Source organism: Canis lupus, chromosome 20 (genome assembly GCF_011100685.1).
Source record: "Canis lupus familiaris isolate Mischka breed German Shepherd chromosome 20, alternate assembly UU_Cfam_GSD_1.0, whole genome shotgun sequence".
NCBI classification, from domain to species: Eukaryota; Metazoa; Chordata; class Mammalia; order Carnivora; family Canidae; genus Canis; species Canis lupus.
The window spans coordinates 46,245,345-46,264,782 of record NC_049241.1 but is presented as its reverse complement, the minus strand read 5'-3'; the positions used below and the strand labels follow the sequence as shown (position 1 = coordinate 46,264,782).

The 19,438-nt window shown below is 49.7% G+C and overlaps 1 protein-coding gene across 1 annotated transcript in view; it reads left to right on the top strand.

Moving 5' to 3' along the window:
• Positions 1–19,438, top strand: part of NWD1 (NACHT and WD repeat domain containing 1) — a 65,795-nt gene that overhangs the window by 2,207 nt on the left and 44,150 nt on the right. The window contains 6 exon segments of the mRNA XM_038566948.1: positions 361–458; positions 4,170–4,218; positions 4,221–4,255; positions 6,039–6,155; positions 11,111–11,408; positions 17,586–18,858. Coding sequence (XP_038422876.1) covers positions 447–458; positions 4,170–4,218; positions 4,221–4,255; positions 6,039–6,155; positions 11,111–11,408; positions 17,586–18,858 — 1,784 coding nt within the window. The 5' untranslated portion in view covers positions 361–446.

Below are 19,438 nucleotides of genomic sequence, written 5' to 3'. Positions count from 1 at the left end.
TGAACTATAACCATGAAAATAGCTTTTCCGAATTCTGTGACCTGGGGGTGATCTTGAGGACCCTACAAGGCAGACTTTTCCTAGGTGGACAAGGCAGAGAAGGAAAAGGTGTAAGAAAAGCTCCGGCTCTTTGATTGAACTGATATCACCATTTCTCAAGTGCCTGTATATAAAGTGGGGACTTGACACACCAGCTCCCAAATGGCTTGCTCACACTGGGTTCACTGTGGGTATGTTTGGCATCCATTCTGGTTTTCGGGCACATCGTGCTTCCTTATGTGCTGATCCTGAGGGATGTGCCTTTCTCTCCGGGTCCTAGCCCACCCTTGAGTGAGTGGTTCTTACTCGCGTATCTCACAGATGATGTGACTAATGTCCCAGGAGAGAGGCCACTTGCTTAACTCCTTCAGGACAGCGATGGACAAGCCAGCGCTCCAACCAGGCCCATGGACACCCAGGTATGCTTTCCTTCTGTCTGCGGTTTGTTACTACTGCGAGGTGGGTGGGCAGGACCCAGATCACCAGGGCATGTTCAGTAAAGTCAAATAATGAGAAGGTCTTCCTTGGTCATAGAGGCCGTGTTTTGGGTTAATTTTTCTCCCCTCACCCTACTGACGGATAATCAGCGTACAACGTTGTGTGTTTAAGGTACCCAACACGTCGATTTGATGCATTTCTATCTTGCACGGTGGTTACTGCGGTGGCATTAGCTAACACCTCCAACACGCGTATAATCACTATTTCTTTTTCGTGGTGAGAGAACCTTTAAGATCCGTACTGCTAGCAACTTTCAAATATATAATACAGTATTATTAACTCTGATCCCCAGGCTGTGCATTAAATCCCTATGCCGGTCTCATTCATCTTTTAACTGGAAGCTTGTAACCTCTGACTAACATCTCCCCAGCTCCCGACCCCCATTTCCCAGTAACCATCACTCTACTTTCTGTTTCTGTGAGTTTGGCTTTTTTTAGCTTCCACGTATAAATAAGATCTTACAGTATTTGTCTTTCTCCACCTGGATTATTTCACCTAGCATAATGCCCTCCAGGTCTTTTCATGTTGTTGCAAGTGGTATTTTTTGATTATTTCAAAAAGCACAGCTCAGTTTGATATGGGTAGGTCCTGAACTGCCCCTGGAGATTTGCTAATCTCCCCTCTTATCCAGGGAGCTGGCCTCAGGCTCCATGCCTCCTGCAGGCAAGGAGATCTGACTAGAGTGGATTTAAAGCTGGTTTCTCAGTTTCTCAGCACTGCTGACATTTGGGGACGGATAATTCTCTCTGGCTGGGCTGTCCTGTGCATTGTAGGGTGTTGAGCAGCATCCCTGAGCTGTACCCACTAGATGCCAGCAGCTCTCCCTCCCTCAGTCGTGACAACCAAAATGTCTCCAGACGTTGCAAGGGTCCCCTGGGAAACAGAATATTCCCCCAGTTGAGAGCTGCTGGTTCGTACTGTGCATCCAGTGCCTGGACCTCTTTGGAGGGGGCAGTGAGCACAGCACGAGGGGGGATTCCACTAAGTGTTTCTGGCCTGCCCTGCCAGGACTGGCACAACTCCCAGCATCTGACAGCTTCCCTCCGCACACCTGGGCCCCAGCTCGGCTTTCACGGATCCCCAGGGGACCTAGGTGTTCCAGAGGCTGGCTGGTCCCCAGGCCCCAAAGCTGGGCTCCAGGAAACCATAGTTGCCGTGGTGACTGCTGAGCTCTTGGGGTGAGGAGCTGGCTGGTTGAGGGGCAAAGGCTCCAGTGCCTGGAAGAACCAACATCCAGGGGCCTTGGCTGGGAGGCTGCTGTCCAACGTCCTCCCATTAGTGCTTGCAGACCACGCAGAGCAGCGCTCCCCAGGGGCGCTGGAGGAGGCGGAGACTGCAGGGCACTGCGGGGGTGAGATGGACACCCCACTCCGGAAGGCTCTGCCTCGCTGCCCTCCCAGGAAGGCCACCTGGCCTCTGGCCTGAGGTCTCTGAGTCCCAGGCCCCATCCCGGGGAAGGGTCATCTGGGGGACAGGCAGCATGAGTGTGGGCCCCCTCAGCCCGGGCACCCGCCAGCGACTTCTCCAGGGTCAGGCAGACCCCCTCCCAGCGCCTCTGTCCAGAAGTGTGGCCATCTTCATCAGCTCCACGGTCTCGGGTAAGGGGCAGGGTAGGGCTGGGAGGCCAGAGGCAAGCAGGTACTCGTGGGGAGGGGTGAGGTGGCCAAGGCATGGCTCATAGGGTCCCCTAGGAGACCTGGATAAGAATGCAGCCTGGCCAGTGGGAACTGGTGAAAGGGAGCCTCCCAGACCCTCTGTTTCCTCCTCCATAAGCCAGTCTGAAAGCCGTGAGTGGCAAATCATATAGCAACTAACATTTATGATGAATGCACTACACTACAGGCTTAAAAAGTATGAGAACCATTTCCCCCCTTGCTCCCCCCATCCAGCTGCCAGCCCTTGCATGACCTGACTCTCTTCACCTTGCGTCTTGATCTCATAAGGTCCTCCCCTCACTCCCATGTTGTAGTCACACTGGGCTCCAGCAGGTCGTGGGACCCTTGAAACCCCAGGCCCCATAAACAGTAGGCGTTTATATATTTACTCAATGTCTGGTTCTTCTGAGCAGGCTGCAAGCCCTGTGGGGGCAAGGACCATGTATACAGTAGAGTACTGGCAAATGTTTAACAGCTCACTCCCCCCAAATCCAAATGAAACAAAACAAAACAAAAAAAACCCAAACACCTGATCTGTACCACCTGCCAATTTCTGTGGTGTAAATCCCTCCGCCAGGGTCAATTTCGAGCTGCCGATCTGACTTTTCTGACTTCGGAGGCAGGCAGAGATGTATGGTAATTCAACTGTCTCTAGTATTTCCCTGATACAAAATCAGCAGCCAGGACCGAACTGCAGAACAGAGCTCACAGTCAAATGCCATAAAATAATTAGGAAGTGATGCGTTCTGAGTATTTGCCATCTTTGCCTTTTCCATTGTAGGTTCAGATCATTTCATTGTTCATCATGGCTATGTTAACAACTGGCTCACAAAATTCCTGACGATTGGGAGCTCGGCTATCCCAAGCCAGTAGGGGCCAGCTCCAGCACACTGTGTCATCTACATTATGTCTTGTTGGCCTCTGTGCCCCCGATGGTTAGCAAGGTTCTGAGCATAAAGCAACTTTCTAATAAATACTTTATAGGCGGATGTAAATAACCCTTGGAATGCATTAGACAGGGATGGGAAGGGCATGGGATAGAAGGCAGATCCAAGTTTGGCACCCAGGTCAGCTCCCATCCCAGGGCTGGGGCGGCTTCTTCATGCTCCCCGAACATTCTGATGACCTCCCCCTCACCAGGTGGAGAAGACAAACGTTTCTTCTACATCTGTCTCACCCTAGGTGCTTTTACTTGTAAGATTCAGTGGCTCAACCAATGCATATTGAGCATTTGTGTTGAGGGCTAAGAAATTAGCCATGACCAAGGCAAGCAGAAGCAATTGACTTTGGGGTGCTTGCAGCCCTGCAAAGTAGAAGTATCACCCCCATTTTACAGAGGGGGAAACCAAAGATAGCTTGGCACTTGGCACTAGGCCACGCAGTGAAGTCAGTGCTACAGAAGGTCTTAGAGCCCTGGGTCGGGCTGCCAGATTTAGCAAAAGCAAAAAACCGGAACAGCAAAACCAGGACACCAGTTAAATTTGCATTTCAGATAAACAATGAATAATCCTTTAGTATAGGTATTTCCCAAATAGTACCTGACATGGGATATACTCACCCTAACAGATTATTTGTTGTTTATCTGAAATGCGATCCAGCTGGGCTGATCAGATGTGCGCATGTGTCCAAATGGTGCATGGGACAGGACACACTTATGCTATCAAGTTTTTCATTGCTTCTCTGAAGTGCAAATTCAGCTGGGCATCCTGCACTTTATGTGGCAACCCTAAGCTAGGGTGACCAACCATGCTGGTTAGCTTGGACTGAGGGATTTCCTGGGATGTGGGAGTTTCAGCACTAACAACAGGAAAGTCCCTCTCTAGTTTACTTCATGTTTTTTGGATCTTTTCATTTGCCCCTGCAGGGCCCCAGCCTTAGTGAGGACAAAAGAGGCTAAAAGCAGAGCTGGGGGGCGGGAGAGGGCAAGAAAGAGTTCTAGGTTCTTCTAGCTAACATCCTTTGTGCTCATCCTTGCAGATATGGATGCAGAGAGAGAAGCTCTGCAGAGCACTGCCTTCCCCGAAGTGCAGACCTTCTGCCAAAAGAACGGCCTGATGTTCGAGGTAATAGCTTCCTCCCTGGCTCATTGTCCATTGCCCTGAAATTAGGGACCAAGGGTGTGCCACCCCCGCTGTCACATAGGACCCTTTGCTCCAAGAGGCACTGGTGATGTGCCGGTGGAGATGAAAGTCCTCTAAAAAGACAGGGGGAGGGTGATGACCATGGCCACCGCTGTTAGCCCAGGAGGTGTGACAGTGCTATAGGTGGCTGCCTGGGGACCCTGCTCCTTGGGCATGTCACTTTCCTGCCTTGTGTTGTTGGTTTGTCCTGCCCACCAGGCCCTCCCTGCACAGGGGCAGCTTCAGGGGGAGTCTAGGAGGACTATGGGGGTGTTTGGGGTGTATATGAAGGGAGATGTGCCTTTTTCGGGAGCACTAATGGTGTACCTGCCGGGCACAGTCACTGCAGTCCCCAGTCAGAGTCCCCTATGAATCGAGAGTGGGGTAGGGTGTTGCTCCCTGCATGTTCTGATGCGGAAACCAACAAAGCATCTTTGGACTGTTGGCTTCAACTGACCCTGACTCCCTGACATTTATGACAGCGATCCGCCCCATCAAAGGCTCCCTTGATGCTAAGACGCACAATGGTTTCTATATTACTAAGAAAGAAGCAGTTCTGGGAATTCGACTCTGCCTGCCATTGATCACGAGACACGGCTCAGGGGCAGAGGTGCTAAAAAGGAAAACATACGTGCTGAGAAGTGATGCTTGTGCTTTTAATGTCCACACAGGTGCAATGCGGCAAACACCGCCAACATCCTCCATCCGCAGATCGGAGGCAGCGGCCCGCAGAGCCAAAGCTCTTGCCTGAGCCCAGTGGCTGACCCGTTCTCCCTCTCCATTCAGCCACACTCAGTAGTAGGGTGCTTTTATCCCCCATGTTCCACCTCATTAGGAATTTCTGTGTCTTTCCCTCTGAGCAAAAGAATTGAGGGAGGGAGGGACATTCCGAGTCCCATCCGAGGCTCCCCTGCCTGCCTCCTTTTCCCAGCCTTTTGCCCGGTCAGCTTTGCTACCTGAATCAAGCCATTCTGCTGGCCCCCCTCAGGCTAGCAGGCAAAAGTGGACCGCAAGCGTGCGGTTGCCAAGGAGACTGCCAAGTGTGATTTTGGCCAAACTAAACACCCTCCTTTGCAAAAGAAAGCTCTGAGAACAAGTGTGGACATGTCCTCACTTAGAAAGAAGCAGTTTGAAAATGGCCAAGTTTAAAAAAAATTTTTTTTGATATGTTGTTTTTAAGTTAACTTTTTATTTCGGATTTAGGTTTACGTGGAAGTGGCCTACAGTCCAGAGTTCCCATATGCCTGCACCCACTTTCCCCCAATTATGAACATCTTACATCATCGGGACACATTTGTCATAACTAAGAAATGGACATTGGTACAATGCTATGAACCAGCCTCCTGGTGTCATTCAGATGTCACCAGTTCTCCCATATGTGTCCTCTCTCTGGTTGAGGACCCTATCCAGGTGACCCTGTGGGGCCCCTCTGGTCTGAGACAGTCAGTCTTTCCTTATTGCTCATGACCTTAGCAGTCTTGGAGAGGACTGAGTGGCCATCGTGCAGGATGACCCTGACCTGGGTCTGTCTGATATTTTTCTCATGACTATCCTGGGGATATGGGCTTCATTCAAGTTCTTTCAATTTGCACATTCCCCCCTTTGGGAAGAGACTGTCAAAAATTACTGAAAGAAACTTTATGCCTTTGTCAAAGGGAATTGAAAAAAAAAAAAAAAAACACCCATTGTGCCACCTCCCTTACAAATCCACGCTTGTAATCTCCAGGTTGTTGACCTGAGGTGGGGTATTCGGAACACTGAGGCCACTGACCACATGACCACAGAACTCTGCTTGGAGGAGCTCGACCGGTGTCGGAAAACATCCATAGGGCCGGCTTTTGTTGTGAGTCTCTTGAGAGGGATGGGTTGGTGTTTACTTCTCATTCCAGCCCCATATATGGCTCCTACTCACTAGCCAAACCCATCAGTGGAGGGATGTGGGAGGCATTGCTGCTAGTACCTACTCTCCATTGTCTGCCCATGACAGACATTGCTAATCGATCACAGTGCTCATTTTCTACTGAGCTAGCTGGGATCCAGACCTTAGTAGCCAAATGAGAGTAGCAGGTGAGCTGGGGAACAGAGCATAGAAGCCCAAGGGAACCTTAAAGTTTGCTCTGGACCTTCCCCTAGCTTCTCCACCTCATCTACTTCAAAAGGGTGGAATTTGGAGACCCTGAAAAAGCATAGAGAGGATAGAAGCCCACAAGATGTTGAGGATTTTTTTTTCCTCTAGTGTGCCTCATGGTGTTGGGAGCAGCCTCTGTGGCACAGTCTAGAGCCTGCCTTGGGGCAAACTTCCTCTGATGCTAGGTGGAACCAGTTTTTCCATGTTCCTGGGTATTCTTTCCTCCCACCCCCGAAGCACCCTCTCGGTCCCCAAAATAACCCCAAGCTCACAATTTTGGCCTACAATCGGCAAATGTAATTCCACATTCCTGATTTACTACAACACCAAGTTTCAGATACAACCAAAAACTGACATTTTAGCTCATAAATCCTAGAGCAACGATCAGCAAACTATAGCCTATGGGGCAAATCTGGCCCATTGCCTGCTTTTGTATACAAAGCTTTATTGAGGGCAGCCCAGGTGGCTCAGCAGTTTAGCGCCTGCCTTCAGCTCAGGGCGTGATCCTGGAGTCCCGGGATCGAGTCCCACGTCGGGCTCCCTGCATGGAGCCTGCTTCTCCCTCTGCCTGTGTCTCTGTCTCTCTCTGTCTCTGTGCCTCTTGAATAAATAAATAAAATCTTAAAAAAAATAAAGCTTTATTGGCACTCAACCACATATCCTCCGTGGTTGTTTTTCAGCTACATCCACAGAGCTGAATGGTTGTGACAGAGACCACCCGGCCTGCAAAGCTGAAAAGATTGGCTATCTGACCCTCTACAGGAAAAGTTTGCTGATCTCTGTCCAAAATGTAAAGAGGGGAAAAGTCAAGAAAGTATCTTTGCCCGAGACACCTTAGTCACAAAGAAGCTTTGAGTGGTTCCAGATAAAAAGAAAAATCTCCTGGAACGTCTCCTGGAGATTAAGTAGAATGTAGAAGAGGGTGGTCACCATTATAAAAGCTGTTTTCTGGGCAAACAAAGACAAATATTTGAGGGCTGCGCTGCTCGGCTTTAGAACCACACTGTCTAGTGCAGTAGCCACAAAGCACATGTGGCAAATTTAAAGGTAAATAAAATAGAGTAGGATTAAAATTTCAGTTCCTCGGTCCCACCAGCCACATTGCAATGGCTTAGCAGCCACTAATACGTAATAAAGAAAGCTTCCCACACATGTTGGCCAGGTCTTAGTTTCTTTCAGGGAGATCTAATCTCTGGGGCAGCCCTAGAACCTTCTGCAGTGCTGAAAGTGTGCTCATCTGTGTTGTCCAATGCTGTGGCCAGGCACCACATGTGGCTACTTGGACAACACAGATGAGCGCACTTTCAGCACTGCAGAAGGTTCTAGAGCTACCCTAGAGATTAGATCTCCCTGAAAGAAACTAAGACCTGGCCAACATGTGTGGGGAGCTTTCTTTATTACGTATTAAGTTGTATCTATATAGTCAGGCTTGTGTTTTCAATCTTTTGCTCTGTATTTTTCTTTGTTGGCATTGGTTTTTTTCCTTCTCCCGGTTTTACGGAGATGTTTTTGCCATCCAGCATTGTGTAAGCTTCAGATGTGCAACGTTAAGGATTTGACTTACATGTTTCATGAAATGATGACCGCGGAGAGATTATCTCATATAGGTACAAAAAAAGAGAAAGGAAAAATGTGGTCTTTTTCCTTGCGATGAGAACTCTCAGGATCTACTCCCTCAGCAATTTTCAAATACATGTGCAGCAGTGTCAACTAGGCTCCTCGTGTTGTGCATCACATCCCTATATTTGTTTATTTTATAACAAGGATTTTGTGCCCTTTGAACCCCTCTAGGTCAATTATTATTGCTTTAAAATGCATCCTAGGGTTTGGAGGGCTCTACCCTTCTGCTTGCAAATCTCTCTCATACATTCCCCCCACCCCCACCCCAATCTTCCAATTTAGGTTTCCAAATGAGCCTGACAATTGATCATTTTGTGGAGTTTCAAAAAAAAAAAAAAAAAGGAATTTTCTAAAGAAAAGCAGACAATGGAGAGAAAAGGAACTCCAGGAGGGATTCGATTTTGCAACCCAAATTGCAGGCAGTGAAAAGCACAACGCCGCTTCCAGGTGGCATGGGGGACAGGATGATGATCTCTGGGCTTCCCCCAGGCCCAACTGGCCCGGGGGGCCTTGCTTGTCCTTCCAGAAGGGCTCCTTGGGCGGCCAGCTGATCTCTACCCACTTCCCGCTTTCCTCTCAAACCAGGCATCTGTCCTCTGTCACCCGAGAGTCACCGCATCCTTCTCCTTCAGTGGCTCTGAATGGGGGTCTTCCCATGGAGCTGGGAGCTGTGCTGGTGGCCCTTGGAGAGGCGTCTCTCTGGTAAATAAGTCATTAGGCAGCGCGAGTAGCAGGGGACAGCTCCCCACGGTACTTCTTTAGAGGCTCTGGCTCTCCTGGGCCACCGGCAGCTCCAGCGTCCCCAGAGAGTTGCTCCTGGTGGCTCCTGACCTTTTTCTTTCAAGCTCTTCCTGTTGTTGCTCTGGTCCCTCAGGCAGGAGCATTTTCCACCTTCCGTCTCCTTGCTGAGATCTGTGGTTCGTGGTTGGCTGGATTCTCCAGCTCCTCTCACTGCTCCGAGACTGACGCTGTGGGAAAGGCCCCCAGAGAGTGGGGTCCTGTTCAACCTCCCATCATCACAGGCTCCACTTCTCTGGGTCCCTGGGTGCACACCCCTGGAATATTCTGGTACAACCCAATGAAGAGGGGTGGGTGGACTGCTTCCATTTCATGATGCGGAAACTCAAGACTTCAGCCTCCGTGTCCTGGACCTCCTCTAGCCTAATTCTCTAGCATTCTGGTTTGCACCTTCTCTTGGGGCAGAGAGAGGGTGAACTAGGATTCTTGGCATTAAGACCAAGGTCTTAGGGCCTCACCGCTCTGCCGCAAAATCTTACCCATGGGGATAGCCTTCTGTTTCATTCCAATTTTAGTATATGTGTTGCTGAAGTGAGCACAGGGATGGCCTTATGTGTCACCACTGCCCCCTCCTCATTGGTATTTCAACCACCTCCCAACCTCAGCTTTCCTGCTCTGGCTCTTTGGAGCCATTGCCTGCCACAGGGCCTTTGCACATGCTGTCCCCATGGTTTGCAATGCCCTTTGCCCAGCACACCCCTTCTCATGTCTTATTCTTTAGCTCGATCTAAATAAAGACAGAGTCCACCCCATACCTTTGATACTAACCTGCCCCCAGGACCATGTCATAGCATGAAATTTGGGCAGGGCCAATGGAGTCCTTATCTCTTGCCACAGCTCCATGTCTGGAATAAGCTGATACCTGCATATAAGAAGCTGTAGTCTTCTCTCCCTCTGCCTGTCTCTTATTAAGAACTCTTGGGATTGCATTTAGGGCCGAGGTAATCCAGGATAATCCCCCCAGCTCAAAATCCTTCACTTAATCACATCTGCAAACACCTTTGTGCTAGTCATGGTTCTCCAGAGAAATAGAACCAATGGATAGAGAGAGAGATACATAAGAGGAGATTTATTACAGGAATTAGCTTACACTGTGATGGAGGCCAAGAAGTCCCCCATCTGCTGTCTATACACCAGAGAACCAGGAAAGTGGGTGGTGTAATTCAGCTGTAGGCCTGAGGCCTGAAAATCAGGGGACTGAAGATGCAAGTCCTGATCTGAGTCCCAAAGCCTGAGAACCAGGAACACCGATGTCCAAGGGCAGGAAAAGGGTGGCTCAGCTCAAGCAGAGAAAGACAGTTTACCTCTCCTAGTGTTTGGTTTTGTTTTTTCCTAATTTCTTTGGTGTTGGGGTTTTCTGGTCCTATCTGGGCCCCTGGTGGATTGGACGATGCCTACCAGCATTAGGGAGGGCTGTCTGCTTCACTCAGTTTACCAGATCGATCCCTTCCAGAGACACTGTCATAGGCATACTCAGAAATCATATTCCAGGGGCACCTGGGTGGCTCAGTGGTTGAGAGTCTGCTTTTGGCTCAATTCGTGATCCTGGAGTCCGGGGATCAAGTCCTGCATCAGACTCCCCATGGGGAGCCTGCTTCTCCCTCTGCCTATGTCCCTCTGCCTCTGTTTCTCCTGAGTAAATAAATTAAAATTTTTTTAAATTAAAAAAAAAAAAAAGAAATCGTATCCCACCCACTATCTGGGCATCCCTTAGCCCAGTCAAACTGACATCTAAAAATAACCATCACAACCCTTTCCCATGTAAGGTATGTTTACAGGGTCCAGGGATTAGGGTTGGCTCTCTTTGGGGGCCATTATTCACCTTCCACAAAGGGTTTTCCCAGTGAAAGATCCCTTAATGTTTGGAACCTGATCAGATTAAAAACTTACGTGTGTGATGTCCTGTACTCTTAGATACCTTCACATGCAGGTGCTCTAAGGCTCTAGCCTGCACTTCTTAGTGTAATTACCACCCTGGCACCACAGCCAGGCCCATTTTGGGGAGTTCAGTGTGTCTCACCCAGGGTCACAGAACTAAGCACCCAAGCCAATTTTTTTAAAGATTTTATTTATTTATTCATGAGAGACACAGAGAGAGGCAGAGGGAGAAGCAGGCTCCGTGAAGAGCCCGATGAGGGACTCAATCCCGGGTCTCCAGGATCACGTTCTGGGCCCAAGGCAGATCCTCAATCACTGAGCCACCAGGCATCCCACCCCAAGCCGATTTGAACCCATGACCCTCTTTCTGCCAGGCCCTCTTAGGTGACCAGTACGGCCCCTGTCCAGTCCCTACACTGATCGAGGAGAAGGAGTGGGAGGCCCTGAGATCCCAGCTGGCCTCCAAGCCACGTGACCTGGAGCTGGTGGCTCGACGCTTCCGGAGGGATGAGAACGCCGTGCCCCCCACCTACCTGCTTCAGGCCCTAGGCACTGCGGAGACCCAGGGGCCCGAAGAGGCCACCCTGACCTCTGTGCTGCGCTCCGGAGCCCAGGAGGCCCGGAGGCTGGGCCTCATCACCCAGGAGCAGTGGCACCGCTACCACTGGTCAGGTGAGGCTGCCAAGACCCACCCCCTCAGGGTCCACAGGAAATGCCCCACGTTCAAATACACGCATCGAATATTGTCCAAATGCCACAGCCTGCGTGTCTGTAAAGGCCAGATCAGCCTAGCTCTTGGATCCCTGGTTCTGCGTAAGGTTATTTTACTGATCCAAGAGTTCAGCCACGTCCAATTCTCTGTCTCTTAGGACCCTCCTTTCCTCTCCCCCTCCAACTTCCTCTCCCCATCTCCCAGGGAAGCTCCTGGCTCTGGGGGAAGGCTTCTTTTTTTTTTTTTTTTAAGATTTATTTATTTATTCATGAGAGACACAGAGAGAGAGGCAGAGACACAGGCAGAGGGAGCCTGACATGGGACTCGATCCTGGGTCTCCAGGATCACGCCCTGGGCTGAAGGCAGCACTAAACAGCTGAGCCACCGGGCTGCCCTGGGGGAAGGCTTCTAAGATGATCACTATCCTGGTTTGTCTAGGACTTTTAGGGCTGCACCCAGAGAGTCCTGGAAAAACTGGAACAGTGGGTCACCTGATGTTAGCCGGAGAGCCAGCCCCTGCTGGGGAGACTGAGTCCTCTAGCCTCCCTGCACCTGCCTCAGGGGTGGAAACTGAGGTACAGATGGAGGTACCTCTCCATCACCTAAGGTGAGGAATAGAGGTTTGACCAGAGTCCATCACCCACTCCCAGCCGGCCCCTGACCTTCCACCTCTAGCCTCAACCTCTGGCTCTTCCATCCTCCACACTGGTTACCAGAAAGATTTCTCTAAAAATGCAGTGTTGTTGCGGCACCTGGATGGGCTCAGTCAGTTAAGCTTCTGACTCTTGGATTAGGCTGGGGTCACGATTTCAGGGTCATGAGATCGAGCCCCATGTCTGGCTCTGCACTGAGCATGGGACCTGCTTGGGATTCTCTCTCTCCCTCTGCCTTTCCCCCTGCTCTCATTACCTTTCTCTCTAAAATAAATAAATAAATCTTTTTTAAAAAATGGGAGTGTTGCCAAGCCATTTCCCCACTGCTTGCTGCCAGCAAGAAACAGATTTTTATCATTGTTCACGGGTTTAGTAATATGTCAGATATGGCCATTTATATCACCCAAACTATTAAGTATATGAATTTCTCTTACTAAAAATATTAAAAACATGAACTCATTCTATCCACATATTAAATATATGGATTTATATTATGAACATATTAAATACATTGAGTTATTTAAAGATTTTTGAATAGCAATTTATGTCAATAGCATTTTCATTGTACTAAAATATATCACCGTCTATTATATATATTAATTCTAGTAATGACATATCAATTTTTTAAAATAAGCTTTTTATTTGAAGATAATTTTGCTTATTTTTATTTGTTATTTTATATTTTATTTATTTATTTGAAAGAGAGCATGAGCAAGGGGAAGGACAGAGGGTGAGGGAGAAGCAGACTCCTCGCTGAGCAGGGAGCCGGACGTGGGACTCGATCGCAAGACCCTGAGATCATGACCTGAGCCAAAGGCAGACGCTTAACAAACTGAGCCACCCAGGCGCCCCTATTTGGGGATAACTTTAGATTTGCAGAAAAATGACAATGTTATAAAGCTACAAAGATATACAGAGTCTGGGGCAACCCGGATGACTCAGCGGTTTAGCGCCGCTGTCGGCTCAGGACGTGATCCTGGAGACCTGGGATCGCGTCCCACGTCGGGCTCCCTGAATGGAGCCTGCTTCTCCTTATGCCTGTGTCTCTGCCTCTGTGTGTGTGTGTGTGTGTGTGTGTGTGTGTGTGTCTCATGAATAAATAAATAAAATCTAAAAAAAAAAAGATATACAGAGTCTCTGTGTGTTATTCACACAGAAATTAACCTCTATGTGACCACTGTACATTTGCTGGAAGTAATAACATCAGTACGTGACAATTAAGTAGACTCCAGACTATTTAGAGTTCATCGGTTTTCCCATTAATGTTTTTCTGTTCCATGATCCTGTCCAGGTTCCCACATTGCATTTAGTTGTCACATCTCAGGTCCCCCTGGACCTGTCTCAACCTTTCCCTATTTTTCATGACTTTGACCATTTTGAGGAGCGCTGGCCACGCACGTCTTTTGTGGAATGTCCCTCAATCTGGGCTTGTCTGGTGTTTTCTCATGGTTGGATGGGGGTTATAGGTTTCTGAGAGGAAGACCACAGAGGTGAAGTTCCTTCCCTTTCTCATCATATCAGGGGTACCTGATGCATACCTGTCATCACAGGTGAAGCTAACTCGATACTTTGGTTAAGATTAGGAATGAGGTACCATTTTTTAATTCAGCGCCTATGTGAATAACAATGTTAATGGCTACTGTTTATTAAGCGCTTACCACGTTGCTATTGCTCGCTCTATGACACGAATCCAAATGTGCTAATTGCTTTCATAGAGATTAACTGCCACTGGGACTATAATCAGCCTCCGGGGTCTGAGCTTTGGGATGGGCCTGGACTTGCAGCCTTGCCCTTTCTCAGCCGTACTGACCCCTGGCAGGTTGAGAGCCCCAGTTTCCTCATCTATAAAATTGAATTAGTTAAAGTCACTGTGGGGATCTTGCCCCATAGTCTCTTCCCAACCGTGATCTCTTTTGATCAAATCCAACCCACTAAGAATTCCCACTCAAAAGAGTGCCTGGGTGGCACAGTCGGTTAAGCGTCTGACTTGTGATTTTGGCTCAGGTCATGAACTCAGGGTCGTGAGATCAAACCCTGCATCAGCTCCACTCTCAGCAGGGAGTCTGCTTGAGATTCTCTCTCCCTCCCCCTCTGCCCCTCCCCCTGCTCTCTCTGTTAACTAAGTAAACAATTAAAAAAAAAAAAGATTTCCCACTTGAAAGAACAAACAGAAACTCCTGGAAAGTAGCAGAAAGTATAAACGCATGCTAGCGACAGTGTCTTCAGAGCACATTTCCAGAGCCCTTGCTCAGTTGTCTTCTTTTCAGCCTTTTTATTTTGAAATGGAGAGTCACAGGAAGTAAAAAAAAAAAAAAAAAAAAGTAGGAAGTCGTCCCATGTCCACTCAGTTTCCCCCAAAGGTAGCATCTTGCAAAACTAAAGTACAGTATTACAACCAAGAAGTTGATGTTGTGACCACCAGACAAAGCATCACTTTCACAGATGTGTGTGTGCATGTGTACGGTACACGTGCGCACAGATATTTCATGCTAGGAAATTTTAACACCCGTGTAGCTCCGAATAACTGCCACAGTCCATATGAGGGACTATTTCCTCACTGCAGAGGTCCCTCCCACTACCATTTTAGAGTCACCCAGGCCTCAGCCCCCAGCAACCAGTAATCCATTCCTTTTTTTTTTTTTTTTTTTTTTTTTTATTCATGAGAGACACAGAGCATGAGAGGGAGAGCAGAGACACAGGCAGAGGGAGAAGCAGGCTCCATGCAGGGAGCCCGATGTGGGACTCCATCCCGGGTCTCCAGGATCACGCCCTGGGCCGAAGGCAGCACTAAACTGCTGAGCCACCCGGGCTGCCCCAGTAATCCATTCCTATAATTGGTTATTTCAACAATGAATGGGATCATACAGTCTACGACATTGTGAGACGTGCTCTGCTCCTTCAGCATAACGAGCTCAGCTTTTCACAAATGTTGTTTCATAGAAGATCCTGCCAGCAGCCCCACTGAGGTTAAACTAGTCCACCCATGTTCCGGGAGAGGAAACAGACTCAGAGAGACACAGTGATTTGACCAAGGTCACGAAGCCCGCAGGTGGCAGAGCAGATGGCCTTGGATTGATTCGTGCTGAAATGTGTCCCAGAAGGATCCCATTTGAGGATTGTCAGTTGCCTTTATCCCTGACTTCCATTCTTGGGGCTAAGAGGGGAGTGGTGACACTCCGAGGAGGGCATCTGAGTGGCTCTTGTCCTGGCTCCGAGACTCAGTTCTGTCTCCAAGGGCCTGACTCACTCAGCTCCGGAGCCCCGGGAGCCTCTGCTGAGCCCAGGGTGGCTTAAAAAATAACCCCTCCGGTCTGACTGCTATTTCAAAACAATGGCCTCGGAGGGGAAATCAGTGTCTGCTCTTGGCTCTGGAAAATATGGGTCCTCGGGGCAGCTGCTGTATGCTCTGGGACAGGGGTCAGCCAACTATGGCCCAAAGGCAAAATTCAGCCCACTGCTTGTTTCTGTAAATAAAGTTTTATTAGCACACACTCAACGTATTGGTTTGCATGTTGTCTATGGCTGCTTTCACTCTATGACAGCAGACTTGAATAGTCGGTGGGGTCTTTTTTAAAAGATTTTTAAAATTTATTTATTCATGACAGACACAGAGAGAGAGAGAGAGAGAGAGAGAGAGGCAGAGACACAGGCCGAGGGAGAGGCAGGCTCCCTGCTGGGACTCGATCCCAGGACCCCATGATCACACCTGAGCCGAAGGCAGACACGCCACCACTGAGCCACCCAGGCATCCCCAGAGTTAAATAGTTGTAAAGAGACCATTTGACCTGTGAAGCCTAAAATATTTCCTATCTGACCCTTTACAGAAAAGCATGCTGACCCATGCTCTCAGCCTCTAGGCTCATTAAAAACTTTTCTCCCCAGCCACCATGCCTTTGCAGCAGTTTTCTGTGGCTTCAAATGCCCTGTCTGTCCTTCTCTGCCCAGGATAGACAGATGTCCTCATCTACCTGTCTGTCCATGTCTGTGTCCATTTCTTCACTAAGACTGCAATAACCACTCCACAAAGGCAACAGGGACCTTTGTACGTTTTTCTCTCTGCTAGACGCCACAGTGTGGAGAGCAGAGGTTGGCCCAAGTGGGAGATCAACAAATGTTTGTTGAATTAATGTGTCACGACGGAGGCACCCAAAACTGACAACAATGGATTTTTTTCCCATTGAAGTGACATTCGCATAGCATGAAATTAACTGCTTTATTTTTTTAAATTTATTTTTATATTTTTTTAATTAACTGCTTTAAAGTGAAGAATTGGGTGACAGTTAGTGCATTCGCAATGTTGTGCAATCACGACTTCTATCTAGTTCCAGAACATTTCCATCACCCCCAAAGAAACTCCATACTCATTAACAGTCACTCCCCATCCCTTTCCCCCAGCCCCTGGCAACTACCAATTGGCTTTCTGCCTCTATGGATTTGCCTGTTCTAAACATTTTGTGTACATGGAATCAGACGGTGTGTGGCCTTTTGTGACTGGCTTCTTTCACTCGGCCCAGTATTTTCAAGGTTCATCCGTGCCGTAGCATGAAGCAGAGCTTCATCCCTTTTTATGGCTGAAGAATATTCGATCGTATGGATGGATTACATTGTGTTTATCCATTCATCACTTGATGGACCCTTGGGCTGTTTCCACCTTTTGGCTACTGTGGATAATACTGCTGGGAACTTGGGTCACAGGTATCTGTTGGTCTATGTTTTCAGCTCTTTGGGGTCCATACCTCGAAGTGGAATTCCTATAGAAATTCCATATTTAACTTTCTGCGTTTGATGGTATTTTCTTATAATGGGGCTACTTCTCACATACAACCTCTGTGCTGCCTACACCAAGGCTTCTTTGATTAATAATGACCGAATTAGTGCTCTTCTTGGCTTGGCTCCTGGACCAGCAGTCTCCGCATCACCTGGGAGCTTTTTGGAAATGCAAACCCATGGGCCCCACCCAGACCTGATGAATCAGAACTCCTAGCGGCAGAGCCCAGCCATATGGTTTTTTTTTTTTTAAGATTTATTTTTATTTTTATTTATTTATGATAGCCCTAGAGAGAGAGAGAGAGAGAGGCAGAGACACAGGCAGAAGGAGAAGCAGGCTCCATGCTGGGAGCCAGACGTGGGACTCGATCTTGGGACTCCAGATCGCGCTCTGGGCCAAAGGCAGGCGTGAAATCGCTGAGCCACCCAGGGATCCCCAATACAGGTTTTTTGAGCCCCCAAGTGACTCTGGCAAACCATAGTCCTCTGGCCAAATTGGGCCCACTGCTTTTTTTTTTGTAAATAAAGTTTTATTGGAACACACTTGAGTGCATCAGTTTGCACATTGTCTATGGTAATGCCAGGTGACTCCAGCACACATTAAGTGTGAGAACCGAAGTCCTTACCTCCCAAATATGTCTCTCAAGCGTCACTACTTGGGCCAACTGATCACACAATGATGACCACACTCTGTTCCCATTTTCCCCACTTTTTTAGTCATTGAGTGGGAGATAGACCGGGGCCTGCTGAGCTTGACAGACGGAGACCAGGGGGCGACTGTCTTCTTGAGAGAGATCCAAGACCTCAACAAACACATCCTGGAAGACTGCGCCCTCAAGATGGTGGACCGGCTCGCAGATGGCTGCCTGGACACAGATGCCCAGAACCTTCTCAGTGGCCTCAAGGGACGCATTGCCGACACACAACCTGGAGTCCTCAAGGCCCACCACCTGCCATGGAGCCGAGACCTGGTGAACCCCAAAAACAAGGCTCATGCTCGGTACCTGAAAGAGCTGGGGGAGCAGTTTGTGGCCAGGGCTAACCACCAGGTCCTTGAGCACCTCCGGGAGCAGGAGGCAGGCAGGCAGGAGTTGGCGTGGCTCTACCAGGAGATCCGCCACCACCTGGGGCTGAGCACCGAGGCCACCTGGACCTTTTGTGGCCGCCAGGAGCTCCTGGCCCAGCTGGGGCAGCGGCTCCGGCAGAGCGATGGCCATCCGCACTCACCCCTGGTGCTTTTTGGACCTCCAGGCATCGGAAAGACAGCGCTGATGTGCAAGTTGGCAGAACAAATGCCGGGACTGCTTGGCCGCAAGACAGTGACCGTCCTGCGGCTTCTGGGGATGTCACAGATGAGCTCCGACGCCCGAGGCCTGCTCCAGAGCATCTGCTTCCAGGTGTGCCTGGCCTACGGGCTGCCCCTGCCCCCTGCCCAGGTCCTGGAGGCCCATGCCAGGGTGGTCCAGTTTTTCCACACCCTCCTCCACACTGTCTCCTGCCGAAACTTCGAGTCACTTGTGATCCTGTTGGACTCCATGGATGATGTGGATTCCATCTGCCGCGCCCGGAGGGTCCCCTGGCTGCCTCCCCGGTGCCCCCCGAGGATCCACCTTATCCTCTCAGCCTGCTCGGGGAAGCCGGGGATTCTAGACATCATGAGACAGACGCTGACGGACCCAGAGGCCTACTGGGAGGTGAAACCCCTCTCCGGAAACCAAGGGCAGGAGATGATCCAGCTCCTGCTGGCCGCCTCGCGGAGGACGCTGAGCCCAGGGCAGAGGGAGCTGCTCTGGGCCAGCCTCCCAGAGTGTGGGCACCCAGGACGGCTGAGGCTGGCCTTTGAGGAGGCCCGGAAGTGGGCCTCCTTCACCATACCTGCCCCTCTGGCCTCCACTGCTAAGGAAGCGATCCATCAGCTGTGTGCCCGCCTGGAGCAGACACACGGGCAGCTCCTGGTGGCCCACGTGCTGGGCTACATCGTGTCCTCCCGGTAAGTGTCTGTCGTTTACACCCTCTTCGTAAATGAGAATGATGCGTTCACCCCTCATGGCTCTGAACGGATAGTTATTCTCTCACTGTTCTGGAGGCCGCAGTCTGAAGTCCAGGCATCGACAGGGCCGTGCTCCCTCCGAAGGCACCAGGGGAGAATCTGTTCTAGGCTTTTCTCTTCATTTCTAGTGTGGCCAGCAACCTTTGGCCTGTAGACTGCCATCTCACAGCCTCCTCCCTGTGCGCCTTCCTGTCTGAATTTCCCCCTTCTTGTAAGGCCGCTCACGGGCTCAGGGCCGCTCTGATCTAGTGTGACCTCCACGTACGCGGACTGCTTCTCTAGAGACGGTCTTCGCGGGCTTCCGGTGGGCACGCACGTTGGGGATCCTGTTCAACTCAACACAATTCATGTGTCATAAAGTGCCCTCTTTGAAAGCCCGCGATGACCCAGTGGCATTTAGGACGCTCACAGTGTTGTACGATCACTATCCATTTCCAGAACATTCCCATTACTGCAAAGGGAAACCCCATCCCCATTAGTGGCCACTCCCCACCCCCAGCCCCGAGCGGCCCCAACCTGC